This window comes from Dendrobates tinctorius, unplaced genomic scaffold, assembly GCF_039654945.1.
Source record: "Dendrobates tinctorius isolate UK_male_01 unplaced genomic scaffold, ASM3965494v1 ptg000092l, whole genome shotgun sequence".
In the NCBI taxonomy this organism is placed as follows: Eukaryota; Metazoa; Chordata; class Amphibia; order Anura; family Dendrobatidae; genus Dendrobates; species Dendrobates tinctorius.
In genome coordinates this window covers 57,501-75,307 of record NW_027361760.1, presented here as the reverse complement: position 1 = coordinate 75,307, position 17,807 = coordinate 57,501, and the positions used below count along the sequence as shown (strand labels likewise).

The window sequence follows — 17,807 nt, the reverse complement described above, 5'->3', positions numbered from 1 at the left end:
GGATGTATTAACAGAAGCATACAGTCTAGATCACGTGAAGTCATTATTTCCCTCTACTTATCTTTGGTCAGACCTCATCTGGAATATTGTGTCCAGTTTTGGGCACCACATTTTAAAAAAGACATCAACAAACTGGAGCAAGTTCAGAAAAGAGCGACCAGAATGGTGACCGGTCTGCAAACCCTGTCTTATGAGGAAAGGTTGCAGGATTTGGGAATGTTTAGTTTGCAAAAGAGAAGACTGAGAGGAGACTTAATAGCTGTCTACAAATATCTAAAGGGCTGTCACATTGTAGAAGGATCAACTTTATTCTCATTTGCACAAGGAAAGACTAGAAGCAATGGGATGAAACTGAATGGGAGGAGACACAGATTAGATATTAGAAAAAACTTTTTGACAGTTAGAGTGATCAATGAGTGGAACAGGCTGCCACGAGAAGTGGTGAGTTCTCCTTCAATGGAAGTCTTCAAACAGAGGCTGGACAGACATCTGACTGGGATGATTTAGCGAATCCTGCTTTGAGCAGGGGGTTGGACCAGATGGCCCAGGAGGTCCCTTCCAACTCTACGATTCTATGATTCTATGATTCTAATTAATCAGGAAGGTAAAAATGCAGGAGGCCGTATTCCTCATAATCCCGATGGTGGGGAGCTGGTGGATTAACACGACAGCATCAGTGTGTGCAGGTGCGTCCTCGGCCCTCTCCTGTGTGTAGCAGCTGCTGACTACACAGGATCACAAAGCAGCGGGTGGACGCTACACAGGACAGGGGCATTGGAGCGGGCGCACACTGACCCTGTGTGCCGCAAGCGTCCGTTACACACAGGTGAGGAGTGAGAACGCACCTGCACACAATGGCACAGTAAGCCCTCAGCTTCTGCCACACAATGACACCGAGCTCTCAGCTCCTACAACACACTGACACTGTGAGCACTCGGCTCTTGCCACACACCGACACTGTGGGCTCTTGGCTCCTGCCACACACCGACACTGTGAGCTGTTGACTCTTGCAGTGTACGTATGTACAGGGATTTAGACCAGTCAGTGGTTTCAAAGTGCATTTAATTCTACATTTTCTCTCTATCAACCACAGATTCTGATTTCCCCCGTAGCAAGATCAGCTACATGATCAGGGTGCTGTTGGTTTTGTGTTAATCGCCGCAGACAAACACTCATCTAAAAATGAAAGGTTATACAACCATACTGGCACCCAACATCACATTCTCACTCACCAGCAGCTCAAAGACATCATTGACGTCTTTCCCCCGAATCTCGATGCCATTAATTTCCAGGATCTCGTCTCCTTCGTGCAGCAGGCCGCTCTTCTCTGCTGCGCCGCCCTTCACGATGCGACTAATGATAACAGAGTCCAGTTCGTTTCTCACCGTGGCGCCCTGATCCACGTATAGGATGAAAAGAAAGGCGACTATAAATCCAGCTGCCACATTAATGTCTGAACCTCAAAGGTTGTGTTACTAGCCGGTCAGATGACTCGCGCTGTACTCACCAGAGGGATATCCCTCGCCTTCTCGATTCTTACAATCTTAACCATTTCATCTCCATACTGGGCGATGTTCTCATAAAAGCGATCTTCAGAAACAGATTCTGGCATCATCTCCTGCTCCGCCACCTTGTCATGGGCCAAAAGGAGAGCCTGTACCCGAGGGAAACCATTAGTGACACAGCAGTTTGCCTACTTACAAGTCAGCCTTGTACCATATGATTGGACGCTATTCACTATCCACAGCGGAGCCCGCCGCTGGTCTTAGATCAGGGTGCTGGAGCAGAGGTCGAGGATGCGCATCTACATGCCATTCCCACTTAATGGGAGTCCAACAACCAGCCGCACGCAGCACTGAAATATCTCCGGTGGTCCCATTGGGAATGATCGAAGCGGAGGCCTCGTTCCATTTGACGGGCCTCTTCAGCGCCCCGATCTCAGGATTGATGGGGGTCTCAATGATTGGGAGGTTATCCCCCATCCTAAGGATAAGATGATAACTTCCAAATCTAGTACAACCCCTTTAACTGCCTGGATCCACTCAGCAATGGTTGCAAGGAAGGGCCAAAAAATGCAAAAAGCAACACTAGTCAGGAAATAAGGTGGTCCCTATGGGTGGAGTCCTAGAGCCTAGATACAATGAGAGGTGCACTGACCATATCGCAATGACACACAAGCGTCCCCCTCAGATGTGGAGCAGACCTTTACATGAGAATGTGCAAACTTGATAACTTTGTTAAAAGGGATATTCCAACCTCAGCCTCTCGGAGGACCGAGGTGGCAGCGATGGCAGAATCAGCCTATAATCCCGACTACTTATCCTCTCTGCATATAGAAACATACCCCAATATTAGCCAATAGTGGACGAGATGTGAATAGTCTTTAAGACTCATTTGTATTATATTATCAAATAAATAAAAATAAAATTTATAATACAAATTAATAAAAATACAATTAATAAAAGCAAAAATAGCAGGTATTATTATTAATCAATCAATCTACAGTCAGCGGGAGGCGCAGTCGGGCGCAGCGCTCAATTGGGTGCAGGCCTTAATCTGTAAAAAAGAGAATTAAAATAAAAAAAAAAAAGAAAGGTTATTCTCACCTTCCGACGGCCTCCTGCCTTCTTTCCACGCGCCCGGCCTCGCGTTCCCAGTAATGCTTTGCAGCTTAGACCGCTGATGACGTCACTCTCATGAGAGCGAGACAGAAGACTGACGTCATCAGCGGTCTAAGCCGCAAAGCATTATTGGGAACGCGAGGCCGGGCGCGTGGAAAGAAGACAGGAGGCCATCGGAAGGTGAGAATAACTTTTTTTATTTTTTAATATTTTTTTTTACATGCTACAGGGCAGTGTGGCTGATTGGTCGCGGCTACACGGAAAGGGGGGTGAGGGGACCATGCATACCAGGATTGGGGGGTGAGGGGTCCATGCATACCAGGATTGGGGGGTGAGGGGACCATGCATACCAGGAAAGGGGGGTGAGGGGACCATGCATACCAAGAAAGGGGGGTGAGGGGACCATGCATACCAAGAAAGGGGGGTGAGGGGACCATGCATACCAAGAAAGGAGGGTGAGGGGACCATGCATACCAAGAAAGGAGGGTGAGGGGACCATGCATACCAAGAAAGGGGGGTGAGGGGACCATGCATACCAGGATTGGGGGGTGAGGGGACCATGCATACCAGGATTGGGGGGTGAGGAGACCATGCATACCAGGAAAGGGGGGGTGAAGGTGAGCATACATACCAGGATTGGGGTGTGAGAGGACCATGCATACCAACAAAAGGGGGGTGAGGGGACCATGCATACCAAGAAAGGGGGGTGAGGGGACCATGCATACCAGGATAGGGGGTGAGGGGACCATGCATACCAGTAAAGGGGGGTGAGGAGACCATGTATACCAGGAAAGGGGGGTGAGGAGACCATGCATACCAGGAAAGGGGGGGTGACGGTGAGCATACATACCAGGATTGAGGTGTGAGAGGATCATGCATACCAGCAAAGGGGGGTGAGAGGACAATGCATACCAAGAAAGGGGGGGGTGAGGGGACCATGCATACCAAGATTGGGGGGTGAGAGGACCATGCATTCCAGGATTGGGGGGGGTCAGGGGACCATGCATACCAGGATAGGGGGTTGAGGGGTAGCATGCTTATCAGGACTGGGGGTGAGAGAATCATACATATCAGGATTGGGGGTGAGAAAACCATACATATCAGGATTGGGGGGTGCATTATTGTATTATTAAATCTTCAAAAATAAACTGCATACATATTCTAGAATACCCGATGCGTTAGAATCGGGCCACCATCTAGTATTATATATATTTCCTCTCCCTCTATCTATGTCCCAGCATCAGCCCAATGCTTGTACCTGAAGGTGCGGTGTGTTTAGTATATCAGCAAGCTCTTGGCTTTCTTTGTGATGACTCGCATGACTCGCTTTTAAGACGTGCTGCACCTAACCACGGAGATGGGAAAAGAAAGAAATGAGCAATACAATGTGCAACCGGACAGCGAGAGGCATAAGAATTAAAATGCCTGACGGGGATTGGCAATACGCCATGGGTGGCCATTATCCCAGGAGTGGGCATTACCCCATGCGTCTTTATGGGAATGCATCCTGAAGTGAAGCAGGTGGGATTGTTAGTGTACAGCTCCTTATAGACCATACATGTATGTATACATGACGGCGCTAACGTGTGTGCAGATACATGCAAGGAAACCATGGTTTGGGGAAGAGTCACCCGGGCCCATGGTTTGGGGCTACACGCAGAGGGCACACAGGGCACCTACCTCGTGGCTCAGCTCCTGCACATTGGGGGACAATGGATATGGGGGGCTGGCTTTGTTCATGTGCACGGCGACAGCATTGTGGATTTTGATCGCGTTCTGAAAGTCGACATTCTGCGCTAAATGAAGGAGTAAGCTGAGGTCCTCCTGGCTCTGACAGTCCACCAGAGTGTGCTGGATCTCCTTCAGCGAGCTCAATAAATCTTCCAATTCTGAAAAAGATGGAGACTACACCTTTTAATAACTCAACGAGAAAAATATTACAAGGGCAGTGTCCGCTCACTGAGCAGCCAAAATCTCGTGCCCCGAGCAGTGAGCCGAGACGGCACAGCGGACCCTCCCTACAGCTGCGACCGGCGCTCACATACAGGAGCTGGTCAGCGGCGCAGTCTGAAGGAGGTGATGTCAAGGAGGGGGCAGCGCTTCTCCAGAAAGCCAACAAGCTGTAAACGCACAATGCTTCTTTGAGTGGCAGGAATAAAAGGCAGCTGTGTACAATAAACGGGAGCCCTGTTGCGTGGGCAATAATTACTGTAGATGCAATTCCACATCACTGCGAATGGTGATGCGACTGTCTACACGTGTGGCCACATACAGGCGGAGCGCCCTACACACTCCAGAGTTATGGAAATGTAACATTTACAGGAGTGGGGCAATAGCTCCTGCGTCCTAGCGTCCGACCCCTGTATACCCCCTACTACACAGAGCTGAGTGAACGCTAAGCACTGTACGGACATATGGGCACCGCCGGAGTGTCTGGAGGACCTGGTGATCACCTGATAGGCGGATATCTGCCGCTATAGTACAGCTGCTGGGTCATCACGGTCTTAGATCAGCTCTGCCAGGGATTTACTAGACGCTTTCCCGGTAACAACTACTGAAAAGCTCTGTGAGAAATCCTTTGTGCATCTGCAGTAAAATACTGCAGTCAGAGCAGCTTGCGCCTATTCATACTTGCTTTATGCTCGTCAGTTATGACTCTTGTAGCATATCTGGAGGTGATGACGGCCTTCATAGTCTGCTGAGCAATCCTGGATGCTCCCTACCCTTTACCATCTATAGGCCTTTGCCCAGGAGACTACTTTAATAGATGAAAACTCAAGGAAAAAAAAAAAAAAAAAGGAAAATTCTTCCCTTAAAAATAATATAACGTTTATTACAAAAACTAGATAACAAAATTAACATAAAGCGACAAAGTGGATAGATGATTTACACAGATGCAAAACACATTGGGCCCAGTGATTTGTAATGGAAAGGGGGATAGCAAAAAAATAGCAGCAAGTATATATATTCACCCCAGCATCTGGTCCCAAGTGGACACAATGGGAAAAAGCAGAATTTAGCTTGATTTTTGCAGTTTTGTTTCCCTTAAAGCAGTACACCCCTCATTTTTTAGGTTAGTGAATATATATCTGCCTGACATGCATGCTATGCAAATGGTCTATGAATACTTTGTCACCTGGGAACAATGACTGTATGAGCACTAGCACTTTATAAATACTTGGTGCTATTTTTTGCTATCCCCCTTATCATTACAAATCACTGGGGCCAATGTGTTTTACATCTGTGTAAATCATCTATCCACTTTGTCACTTTTTGTTAATTTTGGTATCTAATTTATATACTTTTTATGAGAAATTTTGCTCTTTTTCTTTCCTTGCGTTTTCATTAATTATGGGAGTATCGCGCAGGGCTGTGGAGTCGGAGTCAGTTTTGGTTGGAGTCGGAGTCGGTAGAAATGTACCAACTCCGACTCCAGCTTTAAAAAAAATGTATTAATATTTCATAATTGAACTTTCATATGAATTTTATAAATGTTACTCAAATATATATGTTCTATCAAACTATGAACAACAGTGATAAGCAGTTCTGCTGGAGATAGAGACATTTCTTACTTCTTGTGTGTCACTGTTCTCCACTGCCCTTATCTAATCTTATACTTGGTTAACCTCATGCTGCCCCAACCCCCCTACTTACAATGTATGAAACTGAAAGTGAAAATGTGTTGCAAATTCTTAGTAGTAAAGCTCCTCCTCTAGACTAGATCATACTAGGTGTGCGTCTTCCAAGCATCTCACAGCTGCCTGCTACTCAGAAGAGGAAGACTGTAAGAAGTATTATCCTTTCAACAAACTTTGCATCAGTTAACTGTGAGTACATGAGGAATAATAACAGTATTACTGACCACTATATCAGTTGTACGACCTGGCAATAATTTTGTACAATTGTTTTTAGGAAAAACAATTGTCATTTGGATTGTGAATGCAGAATTAAAAACCTGAGAATGTCAAAGAAGCATCACATTAAATCAGCTGTATTTGAACATTTCACCATCACTCAAGATAGAAAACATTATGTCTGTCAGTGTATGACAAATGATCCAGATGAAAACAAATGCTGTGAAGCCAAGATGAGTGCATATTCAGGCAAAGATAAAAATGCTCCTACCAGAGCTTCTAATCTAAAGAGACATTTACAGCGCTTTCATCCAGAAGTACTGAAAGCAGTGGATGAGAAAGACTGCATCCAAACCAATGAACCAGTGCCCAGCTCTTCCAGCGAAACAAAGGAGCAGAGAACTTTGCAGCCATCAGTTGCAAGATATTTTGTCAGTGACAAAGTTACTGTGACAATGACAGTAGATACATTTAAAAAACAGATCATAGAGCTTGTTGTAAAGGATAGTGTGCCTATTTCATTATTTTCACGACCAGCTTTTATGTGTCTGAATGGGGAAATGGCCCGCAAGCTTGGTGTTTCTCTGGAGAGAGAGAGTATTAGAAAATTAGTAATCGAAGAAGCTTTTAAACAAAAGGAAGAACTTAAAAAAACTCTCAAGGGACGCTTTCTGTTTCTTAAAATGGATGCCTGCACACGTCACAGAGTGAACTATTTTGCCATCAATGTCCGATTTGTTTGTGACAAAAATGAAATAGTTACCAAGACATTGGCAGTAAAAGACACCAAAGCTCATCACACCAGTGAGTTTCTCCAGGTCTTGGTGGAAAAGGTTCTGCAAGACTATGAACTTAAAAAAGAGCAAGTTCTTTCTGTCGTAACTGACAATTTTTCAAATATGATAAGTACTATTAAGCTAATGAATGAGAGTAATGATGGTGACCAGCAGCTAGAAGAACATTCTGGGTCCACAGACACAGAAATGTTTGAAATAGAGGAACACAGTATTGTAACTGAGGAGCAAACTGAAGTTGCTTCAGATGAACAGCAACATGATAGTTTAGATGATCTTGTTGAAACTGTGTCAATATGTTCTTTCATTCATCACATGCGCTGTGTTGTGCATACGCTACAGCTGGCTATAAGAGACAGTCTGCAAGAAGGACATACTGCTGCACTGATTGGCAAGGTGAGAAAATTGGCTACTGTTGCCAGAACCCCTAAAGTTGACTCAATTTTGAAGAGACGTGCTGGAAAAGGGGCAATTATTGATCAAGCCACACGATGGGGCAGTACTTACTTAATGATTCAGGGCTTGGTTGAACTAAAAACCTTTCTTGTAGACATGGCTAACCCTCAACTGACGCTAAATGAAAGTCAGTGGAATCAGGTGACTGAGCTGGAAAAATTGCTAGAGCACCCATTTACAGTGACTAAAAAATTACAAGCAGAGGACTTAACTCCAGGTATTTTCTTAAAGGAGTGGAAGAACCTGATGTTTCGCCTGTCCCAAAGAGGAGGGTTAATTGCAAGTGGCATTGCTACATCAATGAAACGGAGAGAGGAGCTACTATTACAAAATAACATTCTTTTGGCAGCTGTTTATGTAGACCCAATGCATCGGATTCTTCTATATGATCAACAGCTAAGTAAAGGAAAAGAAGCTCTGTTTGAAATAGCAGTAAGGATGAAAGGGTTGCAGAACAGTCAGGAGGAACAAGAAGAATTTGGTCGTCCTGCCACATCTTCACCCTCATCATCAACTGATGAAGAATTTAATTTCGAAAAATATTTGGATCACAAGGACCGTGCAAAGCGTTCCCGCATAGAAGAGTCATCCCCATCAAGGAACACAGCCAGTACATTTCAGCAGAATTTTTCATGTGCACTAAAAGAAATTGAGAAATTTGACCGTTCATCAAAAATAACAGTGCAACAAGCGATTCCTCTGTATCCTGACATTGTCAGAGATGTTGCCCGAGTGGTTACTGCTTTGCCACCAACACAAGTTAGTGTAGAGAGGTTGTTCTCTGCTCTCAAAATAATTAGATCAGATTTGAGGGCATCCACGAAGGAGGATCTGACAGAGGCAATACTTTTTCTGAGGACAAATTTATAGATTTCTTCTTATTAACTGCATAAAAGTGTTTATTGCATATTTACTTACAGTTTAGAAAAGTTTATAAAAGTTATTTGCTATATTCTAATTGTATTCTAATAAATGTAGTTTTTGCTCTAAGTGGTCTGATTACTTATAGGATGGTGAGAAACTGAATAAGCACGATGTTTAATATTTTACAACAGTAAATTTGTTGTTATGAATTGGCCATTTATGAAGGAGTCGGAGCCGGAGTCTGATAAAATCCAGGAGTCGGAGTCGCAACTGTGGCTTACCGACTCCACAGCCCTGGTATCGCGTGCTAAAATAGTCCCCCTCACCACCTGATATAGGGTTTGATTTATGTTTTACTATGTGTTCTGCGTCAAGGATTTTGATTAGACCAATTTAATAGAGTAGGTTCCCATCTACAATGGGACAACCTTGTCCTTCTGGTGGGAACTCAAACACTGGCCGACGTGATAAGTCTACACGGCAGTAATGCAGCTCACTACATGCACCCTCAGGCCTCACTTGGGCTCAGTGCTGCACTTGCTTTTTTGTATAAGAAAATGCGAGGTTCTTGGCGGTGAAGTAAGGGCCTACACCACCAGGAATCATGGCCATGTACAGTGCCACAAACCAAGGCTGGAAACAAATACACCACGCAGATATTACAAGCACAGAGCGTTTCACCTCAAGAGCTTCAGAGTAGTGTTAACCTTCCGGAGCCTGGCACTGCACAGATTTTGGTTGTTGACTTCTGATGCACAGCCTGAAAAGTTCAGCTACTGCCACCTTAAAAGGTTTAATTATACAAAAGCACTGAATAAAGAATAACTTGCTGGCCACTGGAGTTTCGATCACTGGGACCACTAGGGCTACCTATATCAGGGCTCTGGTACCCCAGGAACCAGGCTATTCAATTCCATAAGCTCCATTCATTGTCTATGGGACTGACAAGTACAGGACTTTACTCACAGCAGAAGAGTGACCCTATTATATTTATTCAGGAAATGGGCTAAATATATTTTATGACAGAATCGCAGCCCTCGGTGTCTCTCTTCCTTTCTGGATTTTAGAAAGTTTGTGGTCTAGACATAATGGGAGGGGGAAGGTGGTGTTGACGAGGACATCGCCTGGCAGTTCAGGCAGTGGTTTCACTGGGACAGGGGTGATTTTTAGTGTCTGGTCGGCTTATTGACCCTCCATTTTTAATAGTTCACGGGGTCTTATAGTCCCCCATCTGAGGTCCTCTGGAGGTCTAAACAATCAGCAAGTTATCCCCTAACGGCTAGAGAATGACTTGGTTTTATTGGATAACCCTATAGCGAGAGAATGAAGATGACTGCCTGACGCAGTTGTGCACACGGGACACAGGAGACCACCGCTCTCTTCACAGTCTACACAGGCGGTGGTAACACATGCTCATATAGGACTTTGGCCTTTTCGAAGAAGATGGCCACTAGGCCCAAGTCCATTATGGCCTCTACAATAATGACAAGATGTCAGATTTTTTCCAAGCCCCAATGTAACCCTGGATATAAGAGTGCCGAAGTTTATTAGAGCCGCATGAACACTCAGATGTATGAGAAAATCCGAGAATGTATCAGTGAAGGTCACACTAATCTTGTCTTGGAGAACTACACGGACACATAGATGCAACACATCAGGAAATCATTTGAGGGGGTTTATCCTTGGAATGCAACATTAGCTGATCACGGGGGGGGGGGTGTCACGGCTCACACTTCTAATGGGGTTCTCCGAGAACCCCACGCTCCATTATGAACCTGTTGTACTCTGACAGCTGACTAAGTTTAGCAGGCACTGCCTCCCTATCCAGGACGGCTCATCAGAAACAAACCGTTTCATCTACACGCCACCACCGGAGCGATCAATTGATCACCATGAACCCTGACCCTAGCACCAGAGTGGTTTAGTGGCCACTGCTGGTGAAATGTAGTAATGCACGTCCACAGTTCATATGAAGGAGACTGCTCCTAGGGTTGTCCAGTCCGTATGGCTCTTTAATAGATGTAAAACGACATGTCACTTTACTTTGGAGCAACATGGTGGCCACAATAACATCTTAGATAGATGTAAGGCAATGCAGTAACACCTAGCTATTAAATAACAAATTATAAGGTAAGGCCACAGCCACACCTAGGAGGGCAAGTGTGCTGCAGAGTGAGCAGTGCACCCAGTTACCTGACAGGGTTACGTAGGACCATGTCAGACCGGCGGCTCATGTAATCACCGCAAAGGCAATCCTTATCCTAAATCTCTCCACTTAGGTATATTTTGTACCAGTTTCTGATCAATACAGCTGGGTTTTTCATGGACACTTCCCTGCCTTCTGCAGACTGAAGCATCAGTAAAGGGGGTTATATACCCCCTTTTTCAGTTTATACTAACAGCTCAAGTATTCTTTAAAAAAAAAAATAGATAAAAAATTGCTCCTCTGCCGGATCCCCCACCAGTCTTCTCCTGTGCCGGCTGCAGGCGGAGGAGTATGTGGTTTTTCTTACTTTTAGAGCACAAACAGACCCTTAGTCTATGCAGGAGAGTTGTTATTTTTTCAGCACCGTTTGGGGGCAGTGAGTACACTTGGTTGTAATATGATACCTCACAGCAGTGACCGAAGCGAGATGTGCATGCGCAGCGCGCCTCTCCTGTCACTGCAACCGGGGGGGCCCTTGTTCTGGAGATTTCGGCATGTTTTTGTCACGACACAGCTGTCGGGTGACCTGAGATCAGGGCTCCTTCCCTGTCCCTAACTCTAGGGGGCTGCCTAACTCTAGGAGGCACCCTAGCTCGCCCTACTCCCCGCGTTACTTCTGAAGGTGAAGATGTCGGGGCCTCCGCCCTTGGGTTGCCTCCGTCTGTTCTCTTCCCCCACCCAGGGAAGAGGGGCGCTACCATGCATCATAGCACACCAACCTGACAAACAAGGCAACACAAACAAGGAACAGAAAACTCCCGGCATATAAAATATGCACTCACTTATAACAGAGGAATGCACCGGGGTGTGGAGGTAGGTGGAAAAAACAAAATGGAGAAGGATAAGGATTTACCATGCATACAAACCAAGCAACAGTGACGGATTACTCCTTAAATTCTCCTTCTCAGAAGAACTCCTCTCCCTCCGTTAACCATGCAGCAATAAAGCTAGTTCTGATGAGGATTAGTAACAGAGCCCTGATAATAAAAGGGAAAGAGAGTGACTAACCGAGCTCAGCTGTGGGCACTGGGATTTCCAACATGGCCGATTAACCCCTGTTCTTACAGAAGAAGCACATTTAAAATGGAGAAGTGCTTCTTCTCAGCGCCGAAGTAAGAGCAATCAGACGCTGTAGTATTCTGGCTCCACACTGTCGCAGTAACCCCATGATACTTGTACTCTGTAAAAGTGCCGTAACAGTTGTCTCAGACATAAGTTATTTTTCCCTACTGGGCGATTTTTCATTTATCAAGCTCCGTTTTTTACACCTCTTCTTCCAGGAGCCATATCTTCCCCAATACTGAACCACTGAAAATATGGGCCTTCAGTAGCCCCGCAATATCAGGGTATCCTATCAGGTGAGGAGTTGAAACTGTTTAAAATGCCGATGTCCAAGATTGACCGCTGTATATAAATGGTCGAACAGCAGAGGTCGAAGCTCCAAACACTGGTGTTAGAGCCAGGTGCCAGCTGTGTGACACAGCCAGCACCCTCCAAGTATGCAATGGGATCAGTCCCGAGCCCATACACCTGCACCAGATGTATGTACATCCTATCTTTGCGAAGGGGTCTGTCAGCTTCATGATTTACATACTTTCAGAAAGTAGTGTGAACTTTCCCTCCAAACTGTACAATAATAAAAAAAAAAAAAAATCACAGATTCATCCAAACTCCTGAGTTGTTAGTTCCTCTACTTTGTTTGCACCCACTAATGTAAATGAAGACCGTGGTGAGGGATGATTTTTATGTAAGGAGCCCCAACAAGTATAAGGTCTGATCGCTGGAATAACAGAACGGGGGTTATGGAGTCTTGTGTCCTCGATTTGTCCTTAGTAAAGAGTTTAGTTATTGTCCTCAGTCCTATAGACCATGACAAAAGGAGCTGTCAACTTATGTAAAAACAGGACCCCCATTTTGGTCATCTCATGATCAATTTGGGCCCCTAGAGCAAGTGTGGCACTTTATGGAATAATTACACACTGGTATGCTGCCTGCAGGTCCATGACGCACAATGGGGGGCTTATTATGTTTGGTCTGCACACCCCAAGGAATATAAACATGACAGAATCACATCCTTACCTAATACTTTTACCGCTCGGCTCGGACTTTCTAGAACAAGTCCTTCGTCCGTATCAAAAATAGGGTTATCTATTCCAGTTTTTGGAAAAGTCTGTGCTAACTTTTTGAGCCTCATGGAAGAATTAACATCCAAATCCTGTTTCTTCCCCTCCTCTTCGCGTCTCCGTCTCATGTCTTCCTGCTGCTGGCGGATCCGCTCCAGTTGAGCGCTTCTTCGTACGGGCATTGCCCTGGTGCCCAAGTCACCTGGGCAGTCCACGGCCATTTCTCTGTGTTTCTGCGGCTCGTCTGGAGATAGATCTGCACTTTGCTTCTCACTGTCAGAGTCTTCCGTTACATGACCGTTCACGTGGGACGTGGTCATGACTGCCAAGAGCGCCGTACGCTGGGTTTATAGGCGGAGGGGAGTCCGACCATCTAGTCCATCCTTGCCCATTGTCGCTTCCTGGGAACGATGTGAATAGGACTGCTCCGAATGGCCGCGAACCTAACAAAGGACAATAACAGGAATTAGATGGATAAGAAAAAGTAACAGCTTTTTTTAGAACTCTAAAATGCTGAATAAATTAACACCTGGGTGTAACCAATTACACTGTCGGGACACAATTCTGATAAAAGGAGACTACTGAAACACGCCCCTTTGGCATAGTAACACCAAGTTTTTAATGTATTCATGCATATCTAAGAGAAGTAACAGAGGAAGAGCACAATTCAGATTCCAAGGCTACACTGGAGGTGGAAGACCCCCCCCACACACACACATTGGAGGTGGAAGACCCCCCACACACACACACTGGAGGTGGAAGACCACATACACACACACACTGTCATGATCCAGGTTGGATATGACAGAGAAAATGCACAAGTAACTTTTTTTTTCTTTAGCTGTGTGCTAAAGTTTGGTTTCAGTTCTAGTTTCCCCCCGGTGGCCATTAGGGTCATTACACTGTGGTGGTTTCAGTTCCAGTTTCCCCCTGGTGGCCATTAGGGTCATTGCACTTGGGTTACTTTAGTTTTGTGCACGTAATTATAAAACAGATGTGATTGCTCTATAAAAGAGTGTCAGGTGTGGTAATCCTCAGTTACAAGCAAGCCTGGGTGAAGGATGGAGCTGAAGGAGAGTCCCGGGCAGCTCAGTGAGAGTTCTGGAGTGGCAGCTATGGTGTCTGCGAGAAGGGCTGGCATGGCTTGGTGGAGTTGCAGCTATGGTGTCAGCAAGGAGTTCTTGCATGGCTTGGTGGAGTGGCGGCTATGGTGTAGAGCTGCACTCATGATGCTGGACTCAGTTGCTGGAAAGCTGGACTCATATGCTGGACTCTGTTTCTGGACAGCTGCACACAGGTGGTGGACTCTGTTTGCTCCAAGGCTGCACTATGGTGTTGGATCCGGTCGGAGGAAAAGATGCATGCAGGTGGTGGGCTCTGTTGCTGGGAGCGTAAGCAAGAGAGCAAAGCTAAGTGGTGTTTCCCTGTTTTGTCTCTTTTCCTTATGTATGTTTTAGTGCAGTTGTGGGATTAGTTTCCGCACCGTCCACTTCACTAGTGAGGGGTTTTTATGTTTCTGATCGTCGCCCGGTGCGGAACCGGCCTAGGGAACGTTAGGACTGTAGAGACACTGACTCAGGGGAGTGCAGGAGGTCTCCACTTCTCCGTTCCCTATCGTAGGGCCACCGTTGTTACCCATATTTTCCCTTTTCTTGTTTAAATTCGCCTTACTAGAGGCGGGATTTCCAGACATACGTGTATTTCTGAAATTCGCCAGTTGGAGGCAGCGTATCCAGCTGCAAGCTTTATTATTTAAATTCGCCCAACTGGAAGCGGTGTATCCAGGGTCACGCGTGTCATCGAAATCCGCCCTGCTGGAGGCGCTGTGTCCAGTCGCGCGTGACCGTGACACACACACACACACACTGAAGGTGGAAGACCACACACACGGTGAAAGACCCCCCCACACACACACACACTGGAGGTGGAAGACCACACACACACACACACTGCAGGTGGAAGACCACACACACACTGCAGGTGGAAGACCACACACACACACACACACACACACTGGAGGTGGAAGACTACACACACACACTGAAGGTGGAAGACCTCACACACACACACACACACACACACACACTGAAGGTGGAAGACCTCACACACACGCTGAAGGTGGAAGACCTCACACACACACACACACACTGAAGGTGGAAGACCTCACACACACACTGAAGGTGGAAGACCACACACACACACACACTGAAGGTGGAAGACCTCACACACACACACACACACACACACACACACACACACTGAAGGTGGAAGACCTCACACACACACACACACACACACACACACTGAAGGTGGAAGACCTCACACACACACACACTGGAGGTGGAAGACCTCACACACACACACACACTGGAGGTGGAAGACCACACACACACACACACTGCAGGTGGAAGACCACACACACACACACACACACTGCAGGTGGAAGACCACCCACACACACACACACACACACACACACACACACTGCAGGTGGAAGACCACACACACACACACACTGCAGGTGGAAGACCACACACACACACACACACACTGCAGGTGGAAGACCACACACACACTGCAGGTGGAAGACCACACACACACACACAGCAGGTGGAAGACCACACACACACACACTGCAGGTGGAAGACCACACACACACACACACTGAAGGTGGAAGACCACACACACACACACACTGAAGGTGGAAGACCACACACACACACACACTGAAGGTGGAAGACCACACACACACACACACACACACACACTGAAGGTGGAAGACCACACACACACACACACACACACACACTGAAGGTGGAAGACCACACACACACACACACTGAAGGTGGAAGACCACACACACACACACACACACTGAAGGTGGAAGACCACACACACACACACACACACACACTGAAGGTGGAAGACCACACACACACACTGAAGGTGGAAGACCACACACACACACTGAAGGTGGAAGACCACACACACACACTGAAGGTGGAAGACCACACACACACACACTGAAGGTGGAAGACCTCACACACACACACACACACTGAAGGTGGAAGACCTCACACACACACACACACACTGAAGGTGGAAGACCTCACACACACAAACACACTGGAGGTGGAAGACCTCACACACACACACACTGGAGGTGAAAGACCTCACACACACACACACACACACTGGAGGTGAAAGACCTCACACACACACACACACTGGAGGTGGAAGACCACACACACACACACACACACACACACACACTGGAGGTGGAAGACCTCACACACACACTGGAGGTGGAAGACCACACACACACACACACACACACACACACACACACACTGCAGGTGGAAGACCACACACACACACTGCAGGCGGAAGACCACACACACACACACTGCAGGTGGAAGACCACACACACACACTGAAGGTGGAAGACCTCACACACACTGAAGGTGGAAGACCTCACACACACTGAAGGTGGAAGACCTCACACACACACACTGAAGGTGGAAGACCACACACACACACACACACTGAAGGTGGAAGACCACACACACTGAAGGTGGAAGACCACACACACTGAAGGTGGAAGACCACACACACTGAAGGTGGAAGACCACACACACTGAAGGTGGAAGACCACACACACTGAAGGTGGAAGACCCCACACACACACACACACACACACACACTGAAGGTGGAAGACCACACACACACACTGAAGGTGGAAGACCACACACACACACACACTGAAGGTGGAAGACCACACACACACACTGAAGGTGGAAGACCTCACACACACACTGAAGGTGGAAGACCTCACACACACACTGAAGGTGGAAGACCTCACACACACACTGAAGGTGGAAGACCTCACACACACACACACACACTGAAGGTGGAAGACCACACACACACACACACTGAAGGTGGAAGACCACACACACACACACACACACACACACACACACACACACACTGGAGGTGGAAGACCACACACACACACTGGAGGTGGAAGACCACACACACACACACACACACACACACACTGGAGGTGGAAGACCACACACACACACTGCAGGTGGAAGACCACACACACACACACACACACACACTGGAGGTGGAAGACCACACACACACACTGGAGGTGGAAGACCACACACACACACTGGAGGTGGAAGACCTCACACACACACACACTGGAGGTGGAAGACCTCACACACACACACACTGGAGGTGGAAGACCTCACACACACACACACTGGAGGTGGAAGACCTCACACACACACACTGGAGGTGGAAGACCTCACACACACACACACACTGGAGGTGGAAGACCTCACACACACACACACACTGGAGGTGGAAGACCTCACACACACACACACACTGGAGGTGGAAGACCTCACACACACACACACACTGGAGGTGGAAGACCTCACACACACACACACACACACACACTGGAGGTGGAAGACCTCACACACACACACACACTGGAGGTGGAAGACCTCACACACACACACACACTGGAGGTGGAAGACCACACACACACACACACACTGGAGGTGGAAGACCACACACACACTGGAGGTGGAAGACCACACACACACTGGAGGTGGAAGACCACACACACACACACACACTGGAGGTGGAAGACCACACACACACACACACACTGGAGGTGGAAGACCACACACACACACACTGGAGGTGGAAGACCACACACACACACACACTGGAGGTGGAAGACCACACACACACACACACACTGGAGGTGGAAGACCACACACACACACACACACACACACACACACACACACACTGGAGGTGGAAGACCACACACACACACTGGAGGTGGAAGACCACACACACAC

The 17,807-nt window shown here is 47.0% G+C and overlaps 1 protein-coding gene across 1 annotated transcript in view; it reads right to left on the bottom strand.

Annotated features, from left to right (window-relative positions):
- The window catches only part of PALS1 (protein associated with LIN7 1, MAGUK p55 family member), a 50,084-nt gene extending 36,703 nt beyond the window's left edge, over positions 1-13,381 (bottom strand). Inside the window, exons 1-5 of the mRNA XM_073586270.1 lie at positions 12,875-13,381; positions 4,302-4,510; positions 3,880-3,966; positions 1,508-1,654; positions 1,233-1,394 (exon numbers count right to left, since the gene is read on the bottom strand). Coding sequence (XP_073442371.1) covers positions 1,233-1,394; positions 1,508-1,654; positions 3,880-3,966; positions 4,302-4,510; positions 12,875-13,238 — 969 coding nt within the window. The 5' untranslated portion in view covers positions 13,239-13,381. The remainder of the gene's footprint in view (positions 1-1,232; positions 1,395-1,507; positions 1,655-3,879; positions 3,967-4,301; positions 4,511-12,874) is intronic.
- Positions 13,382-17,807: the final 4,426 nt, after the last annotated feature.